The sequence below is a fragment of the Sinohyriopsis cumingii genome, chromosome 2 (assembly GCF_028554795.1).
Source record: "Sinohyriopsis cumingii isolate HCF-2022 chromosome 2, ASM2855479v2, whole genome shotgun sequence".
Taxonomy (NCBI): domain Eukaryota; kingdom Metazoa; phylum Mollusca; class Bivalvia; order Unionida; family Unionidae; genus Sinohyriopsis; species Sinohyriopsis cumingii.
The window spans coordinates 39,085,695-39,101,326 of record NC_142962.1 but is presented as its reverse complement, the minus strand read 5'-3'; the positions used below and the strand labels follow the sequence as shown (position 1 = coordinate 39,101,326).

At 35.4% G+C, this 15,632-nt stretch overlaps 1 protein-coding gene across 5 annotated transcripts in view; it reads right to left on the bottom strand.

Moving 5' to 3' along the window:
* Positions 1–5,838: 5,838 nt before the first annotated feature.
* LOC149804684 (pecanex-like protein 1) overlaps positions 5,839–15,632 on the bottom strand; it is a 160,589-nt gene continuing 150,795 nt past the window's right edge. For all 5 annotated transcript variants that reach the window (XM_089943005.1, XM_089943014.1, XM_089943031.1 and 2 more), the window contains one exon: positions 5,839–14,733. In XM_089943005.1, coding sequence (XP_089799131.1) covers positions 14,449–14,733 — 285 coding nt within the window. In that variant the 3' untranslated portion in view covers positions 5,839–14,448. The remainder of the gene's footprint in view (positions 14,734–15,632) is intronic.

The following is a 15,632-nucleotide window of genomic DNA, read 5'->3' as shown; positions in this document are numbered from 1 at the left end:
GGACAAGACAGTGAACGTCATCCTGTATGCAGAATTCGATAATACCATAGAAATCAACAGTTTGAGAGAAGTCATTCTAGATTATTAGAAGTCATGGAAGACTGTTATCCCTCTTTACCTAGTGAAGAAACTTTGGACATGAAATGTGAGGAGACTGTGGAAGAAGAAGTGATCATGATGAAATCGAGATGGCCAGAACAAGAAGCCCATTTAGTCTCCTGTTTTGCCAAACACTTGGTCGACAAAATAACAGAATTGATCAAGAAAAACTGCTATGGATGTCAAAACGATCATCCCAGTCAAATTCAACACGATAAATGCCTGATGTTAAGTCAAGAAGAAAAATTGGACGAGTATCTGGACGAAGCTTGGAGTCTCATCTCGAACAAAGACGTGTTGCACCAGTGGTATAAAGACTTGCGTGAAGATTCTTGTCCACCATTAACCACTCAAGAGATCCATCGTATCGAAGCTCTCCTGAATCAGAGTGAGGAAACAGAACGAATAACCGTTTATTCGTCAGACATTTTCAAGCAAAAAGTCAGGATCGAATTGACGACTTATTATTACCTGTGAAGAAGAAAACAAACACAAATGGATACCTGGGAACTTTATTACCTTTTGAACCACAGTTCGTATACGTCTTCTTGGAATCCTGTCGTCTGTGCTAAAGATGAACTCCCTCATCGCAAACCTAAAGACCATCAAGCTTACGTGATCAACACGGACGACAGTCATCTCCCAGGAACCCACTGGGTAGCCGTTTACTTTCCTCAAGAAGGATGTGTGGAATATTTCGATTCGTACGGATTACCCCCTTTGGAAGACGATATCATCGACTTTATGAGAAGAAATGCTCAAACCACCCGATTCAATAATGTGAAATTACAAGGCACAGATTCCTTGGTGTGTGGACAGTACTGTGTGTATTTTCTGCATCATCGCAGCCTGGGCTATTCCTTAGAACATTTAGTGACTCATTTCGATCCTCGTTCTTCTGCTAGAAACGATGTGAAAGTAGATCGATGGTTTTGTGACCATTATGCTTATCTTTTGTCTCAAGCTAGGAAACGTAGTGTCCATCAATGGCCTAATGATTTCCAACAGTGGAAATCACAATTTCATTCACAACGTTGTCAGCCCTGTTCTAAGTAGAGTGTTAATTGAGAAAAAAATGTTTGTGATTAGAAAAAAATGTTTGATGTTATAGTGTTATATTATTGTTAAAAAATGTTAGAGTTGTTGTTGTTTAGTGTTAAGTGATTTTTGAATAAAAATGTTGTGTTTTGAAAAAAATGCCTTTGTGGTTTGTTTAGCTATAAGAATGTTGGATTGATGCTCTTTAATTTCTTACTATCCCTCTCATGACACTCACTAAACGTTGCGGCTCGAAAACCGTGTGGGGGATGTTTTCCTTCACGTCCGCGCTTTGACTTTAAGAACCGGGTTGTTCCCAGTCTAGCCATCCATTGTCGACTCATCCTCCTAAGAAGATGTGCTCCAAACTAGCTAAGCTCAACGAAGCCTACGTGAATTTGCATAGGGTCAGACACAGTCTGATACCGAAGCCAGAAGAAATAGAGAATGTGAGAATGCTAAAAATCACTGAAGACCTGATAGAAGAGCTCTTCAGAGAAGAAATGAACAGGGAGAAAGAAGAATGGACAGAGAAGTACAGACTTCAGAGACAGCAGCAACAGCAGCAACAACAGCAGCAACAACAGCAACAGCAGCAGCAACCTGAAGCTGACAGAGGCTTTGTCGATTGTCGTATCGACACCAAAGAGTTCTTCTTCTCTTTCCGAAGAAGCAGACCTATCGCCAGAAAGTCTATCCTCAGAGGACATCGCATTCTTAGAAACTAAAAAAGATTGCCATAGCAAAACAAAAAAAACAGCCCTTTTCAGGGCTACCCAATACTCTAGAAAAGAAATAACGATAGATTTGCCAATGTGTGTAGGTAGAGTAGTGTGAAAATAAACACTAACTCTTTTTTTAAAAAAATGTGAGGGTATGTGTTTGTGTGTTTGTAAGTGATAAAGTAAGTTGGTGTGGATAGTAGATTAAAATGATGTTTGTTTTTTTTTTGGGCTGTTTGAGGTGTATATTTGGGGTTAGATTGGATTGCCTTGCGTATGTGGATAGTCTATTGAAGTGATTTATAAAAAATTTTACAATAGTGATGGGTAGCATAAAAAAGTGAGTGTTTCTTTTAGGTCCGCGCGTTGTTGTTTTATTTTGGTCACGATCTAGGTAAGATCAATTTTATGTTATTAGGGGGATGTTTTCCATCACGTCCGCGCTTTCACTATAAATTGAAACTCGCTGGGCAGTCTAGCTACCCTTGTTGATTGATCAACACAGCCAGAAGAATGAATAGCAGAATAGTGAAACTGTTAGAACTCCAGATGCACCTGGAATATGCCAGGCGCATAGTAAACGAACTATCAGCGGAGGCTATAGTAGAAGAAGCAAGAGTAAAGAAGGAAGAGGAGGAGAGAAGAGAGAGGGAAGAAGAGGAAAAGAAAAGAGAAGACAGGATGTCGTTCAATATTCCCGAGACAGAGGATTGGGGTGTTGAAGCGAATCATCCTCCCTCTGCGCTCCCCAAAAGAAAGGTGAAAGAAGACTGAGGAAGAAGATGCGTGTGCGGCGCCAGGCCAGGAAGGTGCAACCATTAGATAGGTGTATCAGGAGTTCAAAAAACAGCCCTTTTCAGGGCTACCCAATACTCTAGAAAAGAAATAACTATTAATTTGCCAATGTGTGTAGGTAGAGTAGTGTGAAAATAAACACTAACTCTTTCTTAAAAATTGTGAGGGTATGTGTTTGTGTGTTTGTGTTTGTAAGAGCTCAGGTATGTTTGTGTGAATAGTAGATTATGGGTTTCTTAGCGTATGTGAAGAGTATAGTTGGGGTTATATTATATGAAATGAAAAAGTAGGGGGATGTTTTCCTTCACGTCCGCGCGTTGTTAGGTCATGATCTAGGTAAGATCAATTTTATGTTTTTAGGGGATGTTTTCCATCACGTACGCGCTTTCAGTATAAAACTAACAGTGTTGGCCATTGGAACCCATTCTACGGAATAAGCAAACAAGAAGATGCCAGCAGCTTCAGCTTTATACAACGATCTTATGGGAAGTTGGTATTGGATGGTGGATGGATTGAGTGTAGTAGAAAGGGTTGAACAGGAATGGAGGTATGCAGTGACAAAAGACTTCGTCTCAAGACAAGTAACCAGCCTCCACTTATCCGTAAATATTGTAAAAGAAATGATAGAGGATGAGGAGAAGAGAATCAGAGGTTTAATTAACCCACCGTATGTCAAAGTGGGTAAGTTAAAAGAAGCGATAGATCATGTGACGAGTGCAAGGTTCTTTCTAGAAGACATTGTAGAATGGACAGATTGGTGTTTCGCGAAGTGGGGGTTAGAAAAACTTAAGAAAGCTGAAGAACTAATGAGGAATGTGCTGACCAAAGAGGTCAAGAAGATCAAAGAAAAGTGGTATAATGAAAGAAAAGAAGAAGAAAATAGAAAAAAGGGATGAATTCGATAAACTGAACACAAACTGGATGAAAATCCAAGAGAAGTTCCGGGCCATGGGCCACCCGGACTGGCTGCCGGAAACAGAAAAGAAAAAGAAGAAAGGAATGATGGACAAAATAAGAGGATGGTGGAAGAAGTTAAGAAGTTAAAAGAAGAAGAAGAAAAACCCAAAGGCCCTTTTCAGGGCCAGCCATATTTCTCGAAAAGAGATAGCCTTTGAATTGCCTACCCCTTTGTTATTTTTTTTATTTTTTTTACAAAAAAATCCCATGTTCCATTTCCCTTGACGCTATACAGTCCCACCCTGTTTAAATTCCTTTGACGCTATACAGTCCCACCCTGTTTAAATTCCCCTTGACGCTCAACAGTCCCACGATTTTTCTCCATGTTAATTTCCCTTGACGCTATATGTTCCCACGATTTTTCTCCATGTTAAATTTCCCTTGACGCTATATGTTCCCAAGGGTATTTTTAATGATAAGTCCCATTGACGCTATACTATCCCCTTTCACTACTTGCGTAGGAAAGACATTTGGGGGGCTATTTCTGAATACATCGTAATACATTGACTTTCAACAGATTTTCCATCAGACTAATGCCTAGTTGTATTAGAAACATCGTTTTCCATTGGTTATTTTGCTTGGGCATGAGCAGAAGGGTAAAAGTTGAAGTTCTTTTTTTTTTTTTTTTTTTGCTTAATGGATCCATCATTTTCATATGGAGACCACTCTTTATTTCAAATGCCCACCTTATCCTAGTTTTTGCAAAGGTTCACCTGTCTGTGTGCAGTTCAGACTGGTCTGCCTTAGATCTGAGGCCAAAAGGTCTAAAATTTGGACACAAAATCAGATTCCGACCATGAGCAAATTTTGGGTGAAAAAAAAAATGGGACCCAAAAATTTGTTTTTTCCCTCTGTATTTTGTAGTGCAACTAGAACATCCAGATTATCTGGTATCATTGTAGAGCTATATCTGTCTGCGTTTTTTTGTAATACCACCCACTTTGGTGTATCTTAAATAACCTTGATGCTGCAGAGCTCTGAAGTAGGGTACAGCCTCATCATGCCAACAGGCGGGATTGGGGCTGAACGAGTTAAACTGACTTCCCTATGTCTAGCTTGGATGACACACCCTTTATTTTTCAAAAGTCCCTTTGTAATTAGCGCCAGCACTTATAATACAGTCTATGTTTTTGAACTATGTGCTCGGGTTGTTGAGGGAGATGTGTAACAAGATATCAAGATGGATGCCATGGTGGCTATACTTTATGTCAGATCAGCACTATTTTCATTTTGGACCCACTGGATATCATAAGAAGTCTTCTGGTGAAAAACCCATGTTGATATAACTTCTTCCACTTATGAGTAGCAATAAAAGATCTTCAAGTTAGCAGCCCAGGCAACAATATTGGATGTCAGGTAAGCTCCATTTTCAATTATGACCAATCAGATGTCAAAAGTATCTTTTGGTTAAAACCCAATATCAATATGACCATCCCATCCATTCAGGAACATCACTATTTTTAAGATTGCGACTATTGTGGCCATATTGGTACCATTCTCATTTGAGACAAACTAGACATCATAAAGAGTCTACTTGTGTCAATATGACTTCCATTCAGGAAAAAGTAGTGACAAGATTTTCAAGACGGATGCCATGGTGGCCATAACGGGTGTAACTGGCATCATTTAGGACCAAACAGATATCACAATGACTAGCCAAATTAGGATTTGCAGCTGGACCCAAGTTATAAATGAGTACATGTATAGTTTATTTTGTTCAGCGGGTTCAAATAAAACTAAACGACAAATTGTGACAATATGAATGTGTCTGTGATCTTTGTCTTTGAGTCTTACTTTTGTTACTCTCCGACTTCTATTACTAGTAGAATTCTTATGACACCTTGCTCAATCATGTTTCTTGTAAGCCAAATATCTGAGACATGTGACAAGTGACATTTTTTTCATCATCTTAAAGATAATAATAATAAAAAAAGAAAAATGACGAGGATGCAGATGATTTGCAACAAAACAGAATGGTAAATATATGATCCATGTAGAAAGATCCTTAATGAATAGCTTTGCTTGATAAAAAAAATTTCACTGGAGTTAGTTTGATGAATATCAGGACGCCTGATTATAATACATGTACTTAGGCTGGAACTTCCCTAATTAAACACCAACCAATGCAATTAGAAACTATAATATTTGAAGTATATTCCTATATATAAAATATGGGTAAAATAAAAAAAATTCTGAGGTTATAGAATTTAAAAAATGATGAAACATATATTTGAGATGTTTTTAATCTTTATAATAATCTATACAATGAATCAATAGTTAACAGTACTGATAATATATTCATCACACAGCGTTTTTAACACCGGCAAATACTGTTATACTGTATGTACTTGCTTACAAGTTGGGTCCCACTGCAAACTACATAGACCTTGTTCTGCTGTTGCATAATGTGCTGCCAGATCCGGGTCTTTGCAGTTTGACAGGAGTAATCAGTAGAACAAAACTTATTGACCCTGATCTTCTGGGGCATTGTGTGATGGTATATCAGAGTCTATACTGTTTCCAGCTGTACCTGACTTGTAAGTGAATACATATGGTAAATATTACAATTTGTTGCACATTTCATGACACTGTGTGCAAGACATCCCAACAACTAGTGGCAGTAGCAATTTTCTAAGGTATAAAAATAAAGAACAGTCGTCTGATGTTAGGATACTTATTTCAATGGCCTAGATTATGAAATTATGACTGTACACATGGGAATGTGAGTGACATCTACAACAAAAAAGGACCCAATGTACACACAAATTCTTAAGTCTTATTCACACCATCACATCTTTCTTGCAATGTATGCACAATTCTTTTTTAAAAAAAAACAGAACATTTTGGTCACCAATGTTAAGATTTCAACAATGGCAGTTTGAGACAAATCAATTTTCATGATTGTAATTATTACATCTGATTGCCTTTTTTCAATTATACACCCTTTGAAAAACTGCAAATATACATGACATAAGCAATCAGATCTGTTATAGGAAAACATAAAAATTATAATATTATGACCTAACACCATGGCAAAAACAATAAAAACCTGTACATCTACTGGGACAAAAAATTATATAAATAACTTGCTAAATTTTAAGATCATAAACTTGGAAATTTTAAGAACTTTTTGTAAATTTTCATGTTCTCATCTAGTTTCCAAGCTTGAATATGTATTAATATCACTCATATTATACAATTTAACATGCCAGATCAGGTGTAACTCAAAACACTATTTTTGAACCCCAAACCCACCAACATGGTTTAGTTTACAAAGACATGATTTACAATAAATCAAATTTAAAACGAGAAAGACCTTTTTTAAATACCATGATCTATGCCAATAACATGTAGCCTGCATAAACAATTCACATAGCACACTTTCCAACTTAGACCTTTTCCCAGAGATAAAGAGTCTCAGAAGGGAAGCCAGTAAACCTCGCTTATTGCAGAAAGGACTCACGCATTGACTGCATGAATGACCAAGCCTCTAAAAGAAGGCATTACTAGGTTGCTGTTGTTGTCTTGGTTTAAATGCCTTTTCTCAGCACAAGATATATATATATAAGAATTAATTACTGGGTCGTCCTGCGAGTGAGTCTGCTACACACGAGTACATATAACACCGACTGAGTAGCATCATTTTTATTGGTGATGTGTGCTTAGTCATGAGGGAATATGGGCTCAAATGTGCAGGCAAGGCAATGGGTGCCATTTACCTGCGGACATGGGTTCGATTCTCCGTAGAGTACAAATTAAAAGTTCTCTAACCTGTATGATAGTAATATTTGTATTAAATATTAATTCTGCCTACTATTATCAAGCATTCTTCTATAAGATCCAGGGATAACATTTTCCGTTCTGTCTGGTGTTTATTTTTAATATATATATATATATATATATATATATATATATATATATATATATATATATATATATATATATATATATATATATATATTGTCAGAAACAGTCACTAAAATGTTGATAAGCTCTGCCAATCAGATGCAATATCACTTCATTAATATGTATGGATATCACTAATAGTTGTAATAATCTTGATGACTTAAGTATATTTTCTAAGTGTAATCAAAATTGGATCAGAAATCATTTCTACATGGGTAACAAAACACAGCAAATCTGATGAAATATGACCTCAATAATATACTTGGATCTTGCTAAATACTGAAGTCATCAGTGACCTTGATAGACCTAAATACCCTGTTTGATTAAAATCAGATCAGAAATATTGCTTCCATGGTAGTAATAGTAACAGTCTCAATCAGAAGCATGATCACTCAATTAAATGCATGAACCTTGCTCATTTTTGAACTTGGCCATGTTCTTGATGTAAGTTCATAATCCATGTTTTATTAAAACTGACCTTATATCTAAGGATTTTTAGGATATTTTTATCACTTTTTGTTATCTTTTACCAAATTTTTAACATCTTTACCTTTTTATCTCTTTTTTTATTATACTTCCTATGTATGTTAATTTGTAGGATTATTCTTTGAAATAAATGTTTTTAAAAAATATTCTTTACATTTATAATTTTAAAGCTAAACTGACACTATAGTCAGTATTGTGCTGATGTGCCAATAAATCCTAATAAACCAGAATTATGATCTTCTAAGTGCTAATGACTCAACATTCATAGATGCACAGTGAATGCATGACCATACCATTAGCTCACTTGGTCTTACAGACAGGTAAGCTTAAAATTATGAAAAACGTTAGCAACTAAATATATTGTCAGTTTTATTTATTTGATCAATATGATAACTGCTGTAATGAATTCCATCCTTTCCTTGAACACAGCATTTGGTATTGTAAACAGAATCATCTAAATATACATGCATTTAACAAATAAAATTGAAATATTTGATTTACTAAACAGTCTTCTGAGGTTTATATCCCTGATTCTTTGGTGATAATGCTCTCCCTCATTATAATTTGACAGCCAGGGATCATAACTGCTGATTGCATTATGTACCAAACCATGTTATAGTGAGAACCATATTATTACAGAACTGCAGTATATTGAGAATAGCGTAATATACCGAACCATGGTATAGCAGGAAGATCAATATGTTTTAAATCACTGTCTTTTTTTCAATACATACTGCTTTACAGTGGTATGATCTTGCTCACTGGGTCCATAGTAGTTATATCTGGAACTGCATTGTAATGAAGCATGTTGAGGGAGAGCTGAATCTTTGGTATCTGTCTACATGCCTGTCTTCATTTAAATGTAATACAACATAACAAATAGAGTAAAATAGCTCAGAATAATCATTTAATAATGTTAAATTATGTATTAAAAAACCCAAATAAAAGTGTGTAAAAATGACCTTTTATGGACACATTTAAGAGTCATGTATGCAGAAATTATGTACATAATCACTAGATTAGAACAAATCTAAATGTTCAAAACAGAATTTTATGGCCATTATCTTGAAAGGCAATTGTCATCTGAAATACATGCACTCCAATTTACTTTGTTAATGTATATGATATGCACTCTATGCCTTTATATTTAATGTATCCTGGGGAGACTAACTTAGTGACCCTCATAAAATAAAGTTGTTTTTAATAATAATAATAATAATATTAATAATAATAATAATAATAATATTATTATCATTATTATTATTATTATTATCTACTTGATAATGCGAGAATAGACCCTTTTCACTGAGGTCACTAACACATGATCTTTAAGTCCCTGTGGTTATACATTTACCTTATCAAAGGTCAAGCTGGTAGTGGGTCTATATAAGCTAACCAAAATTTGCCACTTTAAAAAGCAATACTTAGACAAAATTAGAAAACTAGGGACCTTCTTTTTTTGTTGGCCAGCACCTTTGATTTAGCTATTTTTTAAAAAAACACCTGAAAGGAAATAATAAAAATTAACATTGAGGTTAATCTCTGATATAATGGGCGAGCATCAGACTTCTATTCCAAAGGGTTTCAGGTTTGATACCTGCCTCGGCCAGCCCAGAATGGCGGTATTGTCTTTGTCTGTCCTTGAGAAAGACACTTGCTCCCATTTCCTTGGTATGGTACAACCAATAATTTGTCATAACTGCCATTAAAACCAACAGGCTAGGACATGATTAATGTATATATCGACACACACATGGATGCATAAATGATCACCATATTCACCTTCTGCCAAGGCAAGCTTGACAAAAGTCCTAATACATACACCGAATGAGTGCTAGACAAAAGTACTAATACATACATCAAAAGAGAGCTTGACAAAAGTCCTAATACATACACCAAAAGAGAGCTTGACAAAAGTTCCAATACATACACCAAAAGAAAGCTTGCTCTCTGCTCTTTCTACTGATGTATGTTGCATAATGTTCTCTTGAACAGAACAGTTTATTTCAATCATCATACCCCCTACATAGTCCTTAGTAAAATGTATCAATTATAATGAAATACAGTTACCAGTGACATCATCCAATAAAAGTTGATAGTTTGCTGTATTCCAGCTATGTATTTTTTCCCATGCAATCATTCATGGAAAAACTTACAAACCGATCCCATTTATTCTCTTTGATAAAAGTATGATACATTACCATGGAAAATTGGGTTTAAATGTAGTAAAAAATGTAGCATTTGGGGATTCAGTGTATCTAATTTGTATTATTCTTATGCGGCAATGGTCAGCTAGTCATGGCAGCAGAGTATTAATTATGGACAATACAAACACGTATCTAAAAAGTGGCTAAGCAAAGAAAACTAAGAGGATATTGAGTGCAAAACATAACATGACCAAAAAGTCCCTGAATTGCAGTTTTTATCTGTATATAACATATATAATCCTGAACAACACTGACCCAGATCTATCCTTGCAGCACTTGTTTGCAATTGGACCCATATTACACATCAATAAATATGAGGGTGACCTACTTGTATGTCTACATACAAGCCTACTGTACTCTGAAAATATCATGATCCCATCTCCAATAATGCAACCATGCATGATAGAAAGCACACAATGACTTTACTTTTCTGGCATACAATATGTTTGGCAATGACGTGTACACCAAACAATCTAATAATTTTGGAATATGGAGTCTTCACATTCTTGTATGAGTTTACACCAATAAAGTTACATATATGAATTCTGTTGTATGGCCAACATTGATGACACTAAATAAATATTAAGTTCTACGACAGATAAAATACTGTAATATTTCAATAAAAGATCAAAGAATATGACAATACTTGGCCTCAGTACTGATTTTTCACTCTGATGTGGATGGGCAGACATTATGATTGTCAGATAAATGGACAAAACATGATAAAAAACAGAATCCTGCCAAATGATGCAAGTTTGGACATGTGTGCCAAATGTCATCAGTTGCACTGTCAAGGACATCCCTCTGCTGGACCCTGGACAGGAGACTAAAAGGATTGTGACAAAAGAGACATGAAGGAGGAATGTGCAGAAAGAGATGAAGGAATGTAGCCTAACATGAGACACCATCACCTGGAAGGCTGCAGACCATCAGCAGTGGTGATCTCTTGTCAAAGCTTTATGTGCCACCTGAAGCACGATGAAGGATGAGTGATTATAATGCAAGACATATAACAAAAAATGTAAACAAACATACATGACATCTAAAACTATCAACCAAGATATTCTGCACATATAAAGTACATATCAAACATGTAAATAGGTCATATTTTATTTTTAAAAAACTACAAAGATAACATGACGGTAAAGAATGTACCCATTTAGATGGATTTATATGTAAAACAGAACCCATCTCTTTTTACAAGTCAGCTGTATAAACAAGAACTGATATCATACGGAATACAACTGTTTCCACATGTCAGACCATGTACTGGAAGTAACCTAATCAAAGAGATCTCACTAAAAGTTCTGAACCCATAATCCCACAATCTGGGTATAAGGAATAATGCAAAACTAACAATCTAAAGTGCAGTGTTTCTCGTGCAGATAAGAGTACCATAAATGGCACATTATTTTTTGTATACACCTGTCTCATGTCTAATATCATATTAGACCATCCGATTATCTGACCTCTGAACTGAGTTTTTTGATGCAATGTCAAAAGATGATGATGTAAGCTTGGGTATTTTATCAAAATGCATCTTTAAATTCAAAAGGTACTGAGTAGACATGAGAAAATTACATATGGATTGCGAGATGAATAGACAACATCGTGACAAGTTACATCTGACTTTCAGGACTGGTGTATAGAAAATGCATATCAAGGACAATTCAAATTTTAGTTGCCAAGTCTCCACTGCTTTTATCACAACTAGTGTTAGACGAAAATATTGCTGTTGTATATAAAACTTTAAATGTCTTTATGGTACAGGAATTATCCAACACATTGACTGAACAGCCTACATAACCATGGTCTCCAGGCTGATGTACAAGAGTAACACTGCCACTTCAAATATGTGGTAGAACGTACTAAGGTACAGATAAGATTTTAATAAAGAGGATTTGAAGCATAACTTACAAACTAAAAAGAAACACTCCAACATCATATGTTGTCAGCAATATGGGTTTAATCCACCATAATGTTTAGGATCTCCACAGAAGAAGTTATCAGTCTAAATAAATAAGGATAGGTCTCATTCCTTGGTTCAAAGTGAAACAAATGTTAGAAGAAACCTCCGGTACATTGACATTATTCTTTAACACTACTGCACATTTGTTTACAACTTTATGAGGTATTTTACATCTATGTTCAACTATGCAATACACCATACTGATTTAACTGACAATGGTAAATATTAACAAAATTAGCACTTTACCGTAACTGGGGATTGCATGATTGATTTCAGTACTTCATGACCATAAACTGTCATTGGTAAATATGAACAAAATTAGCACTTTATTGTAACTGGGGATTGCATGATTGATTCCAATACTTCATGATCATAAACTGTCATTGGTAAATATGAACAAAATTAGCACTTTATTGTAACTGGGGATTGCATGATTGATTCCAATACTTCATGATCATAAACTGCCAATACATATACTTAACTTTGTTGATGTTTACAAATTACTACAAATGTCTCACTTTCAGCAGTTGTAAAGATTTAGTCATTTTGTGTCTAAAATAATCTACTATGCACATGTCTCATCATAGTAAACCAAAACCCCTCAAAATAAAAAACAGGTATCTTATTCATCTTTCTATATGAAATACATTTTTAGCTTCTACCTTCTACTTACATAAAAATGGTATGAATCTATTTTCTGGTATTCATCTATCATGCCTCAGCTATATTGCTGATGAAAAAAGTATTTCTTCTATGACCAGACCATTTACCAACCTAATAAATTTCTAAATCCAGTGGGGGGAGGGCAGTGCACATCTGCTTAGATGACTTTTTTCTGTCATGAGTTGTGACGTGGCTAGGAACTCAGTTTTGACAGATACTTGTTCGTGATCAATGTGTGTCTCCAGTTTTGAAATATTGCAACTTATTATTTGTGGATTACCAATTTTGTTTGGGTAAGCAAGACACAAATTCTTGACAGACTGTTTACATATGAAAAATATACCAGCTTTGTTTTGAAAAAGCCTGGTTTGCAGTCATTAACTTTTGTTTTAGCAACTAATCCCTACATGTTGATAGCAATCTTTAAGAACACTGAAAAAACAAATTGCAGTCTTAACTAATGTTGTTAAATTAAGTTTTTGTTCTTACATGTGTAAAAAAGGATGTCAGACTTTTTCTCTCATTCAGACCTCCACTTTTATTCTGACCTCCACTTTATTCTAAGTGTCTGCAGTGACAAAATTACCTAATCAACTTAATTCCTGCAGTTGTCATTAAGTCCCTTTGCATGAAAATGAGGGATAGTGAATGTTGGTGTAGATATACAAATTACCACTTGATAATTTTTATTTTTTGCTGTTTTCCAATTGACAAATCCATGAAAACAAGTACCCATAAGTATGCATTTTCTAAGCATACACTGAAAAATTGACCACAAATTTAAAATATTTCACATAATAATATGAACAACACTATTTCTTTTAGAAGAACCTTTTTGTGATATTGAATGCATCCAGTTTATCACTCAGGATGTCCAGTAACTTATCTGAATAATATTGGCTGACATAAACCCCACTTTACAATCTTTCTGATAAGGCATTCACAACTATAATGTCTTATGTTTAATACTAAATGGATATGTATACCTCAGCATAAATCTACTCACAGATCATCCCCCTGAGGAAACAATGTCATGGTGCACGCTATAGTTCTATGTGCCATTTGAGTGAAATGTGATGATTTGTTACAGCTGCAGTCTACAAATGATGAAATTTATTGACTTCAAGTTGGCAGGTATCTATGTTACATAAGTTTGACACAAGACTAATGTTTCATTAGCAGCAGCATGGTCTCTGTGAAATATTTATACGATATTACCAAATGATGGAGTAATGTAAGTTTGTCTTTGCTGAGCAAATATGAAGTCTGTTATTTGACAATCCTGCTTTAGTGTAACTTCTGTCAGCTTTGATATCTGTAATCTATTTCAAGCAGAAACTACAGGATATGTATAACATAACAATATTACCGCCAAACTTTGGTATGGCAAATATTTTCTTGCACAATGATGAAATATGGCTGTTTCAAATGGAAACTGTCATGTCCACATGCGAAGTATCCTTCTCTCTAGTACTTAGTATTGGCACATATTTATATCACATAGACTACACAGGAACACTATCATGTAACAACCTCACTGCAATATGTCACACCTGACTCGAGGATCGGCACATATTTATATCACATAGACTACACAGGAACACTATCATGTAACAACCTCACTGCAATATGTCACTCCTGACTCGAGGATCGGCACATACTTTCCGCTGATGTGCACCAAGACAATGGGTTTATCCAGATGAGACCTGCGTGTGATTTCTCTGTGGCATGGACTCCAGCGATGTACAAGAGTGCCAATCATCCCCACTGTGGGATACCAGTTGTTCCAGACATTTTTTCCTCCACTGCTTCGCCATTCTTCATTTGGCCACTGGACATCTATACGGCGACCAAGGTTCATATTGTCCTGCACTAGTGAGGGGTCCATAATCTAAAAAAAAAACATATTCCATTCAGAATAATATGAGAAAGAAGTCTATGATGTGCTGCATGTTTCCTTCCTTCATGTATTTTATCGCAAACTGCCAGTTTGAAATATTATCTCACATGATAACTAATTTCATAAGGAGGATTTCATTTGTACCTACACACAATTCCTCTCCCAAATATAAACAGCACTGACCCAGATCTGCCAATGCATAATAATCCAGCATTAGATCTAAGCTTTTCACTTGAAATCACATATAGCATGAACATCATGTACCATATACACTTGATTATAAGTCGAGTCCAACTGCAAACTGCAGACCCAGATCTGCTGTCGCATAATGCACTAACAGATATGGGTCTATGCAGTCTGTTCAGAGTAATCAGTAGAACAAACAAGACAGACCATGATCTACAGGTGTATTATGTGATGGCAGAAAAGGATCTGTGTTTTGCAATTTGACTCAACTTATAAGCAAGTATATATGATAAAAGTAAATAACAGTCTGTCCTTTGTTAGATGTATGTTATACATTAGATAATAAGGGAAACATGCATGACATACAGTAAGTATCATTAGAGACAATGAATACTGAACATAAATCACTGGCATTAATCTACTCATGATTGTTTCCTATTTTGAGTTATATCTTTGACTAGAAGATGGTGAGAAGAGTACTCTTTTTGAAAGATATTTACTTTTCCCTTTAAAAGACCTAAATAAATCAGGTGTGACTCCACAGAGGCAACCTTACAAGCCATTAATAATCATTGAAGATCAACCTATTTTCTCCAGGATCGAGTGTGTTATGATAACCCTGTGAAATACTTTTTAACCCATCCTACTCTTTCCACTACAATTACAAAATGTAACGTTTATGAATTTCCCAAAGGCTGACGGTA